General features: G+C 38.8%; 1 protein-coding gene across 1 annotated transcript in view; it reads left to right on the top strand.

The window, feature by feature from the left end:
* SRPRB (signal recognition particle receptor, B subunit) overlaps window positions 1-4,562 on the top strand; it is a gene marked incomplete at its 5' end in the record, with an annotated part of 40,147 nt that overhangs the window by 3,592 nt on the left and 31,993 nt on the right. Inside the window, one exon of the mRNA XM_010858310.1 lies at window positions 2,192-2,274. Coding sequence (XP_010856612.1) covers window positions 2,192-2,274 — 83 coding nt within the window. The remainder of the gene's footprint in view (window positions 1-2,191; window positions 2,275-4,562) is intronic.

The following is a 4,562-nucleotide window of genomic DNA, read 5'->3' as shown; positions in this document are numbered from 1 at the left end:
CAGCCATTTCATCCTCTGTCGTCCCCTTCTCCTCCTGCCCCCAATCCCTCCCAGCATCAGAGTCTTTTCCAGTGAGTCAGCTCTTCACATGAGGTGGCCAAAGTACTGGAGTTTCAGCTTTAGCATCATTCCTTCCAAAGAAATCCCAGGGCTGATCTCCTTCAGAATGGACTGGTTGGATCTCCTTGCAGTCCAGGGGACTCTCAAGAGTCTCTATTACACAAATACAAATGAAATTACTGTTGATGGGAACTTGACATGAACATAGACAGTGCGTTTGACTATTTTCTGACTTTTTTTTGGACATTTCTATATTTATTATTACACAATAAAAATGTTTTCAGTTACCCATTGAGAATTCTTAACTGATATTTTTGTTAATTGCTACCTCTGATTTCCCTAGTCTTCCAATATTGGGAGATTGTTAAAAAATTTTTTATTGGAGTATACTTGATATCAAGGCTTCCCTGTTAGCTCAGTTCATAAAGAATCCGCCTGCAGTGGAGGAGACCCTGGTTCGATTCCTGGGTTGGGAAGATAGCTGGAGAAGGGATCAGCTACCCACTCCAGTATTCTTGGGTTTCCCTCGTGGCTCAGCTGGTAAAGAATCCACCTGCCATGTGGGACACCTGGGTTCACTCCAGGTGAAGTTGGGAAGATCCCCTGGAAAAGGGAAAGGCTACCCACTCCAGTATTCTGGCCTAGGGAATTCCATGGACTATAGTCCATGGGGTCGCAGAGTCGGACACAACTGAGCGACTTTCACTTTCACTTTTATACTTGATTTACAATGTTGTGTTATTTCAGGTGTAGTAAAGTGAATCAGTTGTACATATACATATGGCCACTCTTCTTGTTTTTATTTTTAGATTCTTTTCCCATATCTGTCATTACAGAGTATCGAGTAGGATTCCCTGTGCTATACAGCAGGTTCTGACTAGTTATCAATTTTACATATAGTAGTGTGTGTATGTCAATCCCAGTCTCCCAGTTTTTTCCTATCCCCCCATTATCCCCTGGTAACCATAAGTTTGCTTTCTACATCGTGATTCTACTTCAGTATTTTAAATAAGTTTATTTCTACCCTCTTTTTAGATTTCATATATAAGCAATATCATGATACTTGTCTTTCTGTATCTGACTTACTTCACTTAGTATGACAATCTCTAGGTCCATCCATCTTGCTGCAAATGACATTATTTTGTTCTTTTTTTATAACTGAGTAATATATCTTATGGATTGTTTATATTGAAAGTATGTGATGTGATACTGATTATGCAGTGTGATAGTGGGTCCAACCCGAGGTCCCTAGACTTACTGGTATTAAAAAAAACAAAAAAAAGTCTTACATACTTTGAATATTACCTATAAAAGATCACACAGGCTAAATTACAAGTCACAATGTATTTAGCAGTAATTATGTCAAATCTGTGCATAATGCTGACTCCTTCCTCCTAAATAGTGGTTGAGGCTCGCTGTAGAGAAAGTAGGAACATCTGAGAAATGATCCATTGGTCTGATACATGTACCAGGGCTATACTCAAATCTTAGCATTGAGCATGGCCTCATCTGCCTTGAACTTGAGCTCAAGAATGAAAGCTTAGAATGAGTAGCATGTAAGTGGGCAATAGTCAGTCTGCTCAGTGGGGCACAACTCTGCCTTGTTCAGTGATTGTCACCTGAATTAACAATTGACACAAAGTATTAACAGAACAAAAAAATGGTGTGTCTGGTGGACATACATTTTAAAATTAGATTGCAGTAGAAATATAAAAAGGTGTTTTGTTTTTATAAAGGTTGGATGTCCTGTAACATGCTATCTGATAAAGTATAGGTTCTTCTATCACATTCTTTAGCTTGTGAGTATTTGTTACTGTTTTTCACATGTTTTTGCTTTTATTCATACTGGTATATTTCCCCAGCTCCAGATGGACTTTCCTGACTTCCCCATACAGGGTCAAGTCTCTCACATACCCTTAGAACATTTATCAGAGTTGTAATTTTACATTTTCCACAGCCTTCTGTGGTTTATAGAGGATGCTCTGTGAACATTTGATTCATTAATCAATTGCATTGACATTTTTGATTAATTAATTCGGTACCATTCACATACCTGAGATATGTTGTGAAAAATTTATGTTGTGAATGTGAATCAGTACCAAAACATTAATATTACTGCTGCTGTCCTTAGGGCACTAACCTGACCTTGATTGACCTCCCTGGACATGAGAGCCTGAGACTTCAGTTCTTGGAGCGATTTAAGGCTTCAGCCAGGTATGTTGGAAGTGGGATGGGCTTGTCTGAAATCTGTGTCTCAAGGCCAGCCATATAGTTTGCCCTTGTGGTATGCTGGAGGCAGCAGCCTGGTGTCCTGGAGTGCGAAGAGCATGCACCCTGGGGTCAGCATTTCTGGGCTGCAAGCCTGCCTTCACTTGGATTATATTAATGTTTGAAAGTATTTCTCAGGAGGTTCAGAAAGTATTTACCCCTTTTATCATGTCAGTAAAATTTTCATTTACTCTGAGGACAAATTTAATAATGTGTAGAACTATTAAAATCTGAAAAAGAATTTAAAAGCTAGATGGAATCCTAGAAGATATTAAAATCCAGTATTATATATTTCTATCCTTAAATTACCTAAAATCGATGGTTGAAAAGTATGGAAGAATATTTTCATATTTCTTTTAGTATTGTCCTAGTGTTACTGTCTCTTATTTCCTAAATTTCTTTTGTTTCAGTTTAAGATGCTTTGTTCTTATTTAGTCTCCAACACTGATAGAAACTTGAAGAAAATCAGAATACTACATTTCATTGATTTTTAAAATCTATGACATTGGAATGCCACTAACAGTTGATGGTATCATAGTTCAGTTGGCAGTATTTTCTTTCTTAGTCAAACCTGAAATAATGTCTTTTAATTGATGGAAGCTTTGTTTTGATGGAATAAGTGAAAATTTCCTTATTTTTGAAAATGTCATATATTTTGTTGTTGCTTCCTTGCCCACAAGGTGGTGATGATGAGCAGTCTGTCAAAATTGAGATTGTTACTTGATTTTTTTTTTTTAAACCTATTTTTTAGAGAATTTCAGGTTCACAGCAAAATTGAGCAGAAGGTACAGAGATTTCCCATATAACCCAACCCCTACACCTAGCATCCTTCGCCTATTATCAGCATCCTTCACCTAGTGAAATTACAAATGTTCACCCATTTGTTACAAATGATGTACCTACATTGACCTATCAAAACCACACCGTCTGTATTTTACATTAGGGTTCACTGTTGGTGTTATACGTTCTAGGAGTTTGAACAAATGTAGAGTGATATGTATTCTCCATTATAGTATCAGAGAGTAGTGTCACTGCCCTGGAAATCCTCTGTCCTCTGCCAGTTCATCCCTGTCTCCCCTAACCCCTGACAACCACTCATCTTTTTACTGTTTCCATAGTTTTGCTTTCTTTAGAATTTCAAATAGTTGGAAGCATACAGTATGTTGCGTTTTCATGTTGGCTTCTTTCACTTAGTAAAATGTGATCAAGTCTCTTCCATGTCTTTTCACTGTTTGATAGCTTATTTCTTCGTGGTGCAGAACAACATGTATTGTCTGGGTTTACCACAGTTTATTCATTCATCTATTGAAGGGCACTGTGGTTGTTTCCAAGCTTTGACAGTGAATAAAGCTGGTTTTGTGTGAACATACATTTCTGGGTAAATATCAAGGAGCACAATTGCAGAATCATATAGTAAGAATATGTTTAGTTTTGTGAGAAATTCCCACACTGTCTTCCAAAGTGGCCATGCCATTTTGCATTCCCACCAGTGATGAATGAGTGTTCCAGCTGATGTGCATCCTCACCAGGATTTAGTGGTGTCAGTGTTCTGGATTTTGACTATTCTAAATGGGTATATCAGTCAGTTCAGTTCAGTTCAATCACTCAGTCGTGTCCGACTCTCTGCAACCCCATGAATTGCAGCACGCCAGGCCTCCCTGTCCATCACAAACTCCCGGAGTTCAGTTGTACCTAATTGGTGTTTTAATTTGCATTTCCCTAATGACATAGGATCGGAGAAGGCAATGGCACCCCACTCCAGTACTCTTGCCTGGAAAATCCCATGGACGGAGGAGCCTGGTGGGCTGCAGTCCATGGGGTCGCATAGAGTCCGACATGACTGAAGTGACTTAGCAGCAGCAATGACATAGGATATGGAACATCTTTTCGTATACTGATTTGCTGTTTACAAATAAATTTGCTGTTTTAAATCTTGTTTGGTGAGGTGTCTGTAAAGATCTTTGACCCACTTTTTAAATTGGGTTGTTTGTTTTCTTACTGTTGAGTTCCAGAAATTCTGATCATCTAATGCTTTTTACACTGGTGTTTCAACACTGGTTTTCTCCAGTGTGGAGTTTTATAGTTTTGGTTTACATTTAAGTATGTGATCCATTTTAAGCTGTTGCTACTGCTATTGCTAAGTCGCTTCAGTCGTGTCCAACTCTGTGCGACCCCATAGACGGCAGCCCATCAGGCTCCCCGGTCCCTGGGATTCTCCAGGCAAGAACACTGGA

This window comes from Bison bison, unplaced genomic scaffold (genome assembly GCF_000754665.1).
Source record: "Bison bison bison isolate TAMUID 2011002044 unplaced genomic scaffold, Bison_UMD1.0 scf7180017864384, whole genome shotgun sequence".
NCBI classification, from domain to species: Eukaryota; Metazoa; Chordata; class Mammalia; order Artiodactyla; family Bovidae; genus Bison; species Bison bison.
This window is presented reverse-complemented; position numbering and strand designations above follow the sequence as displayed.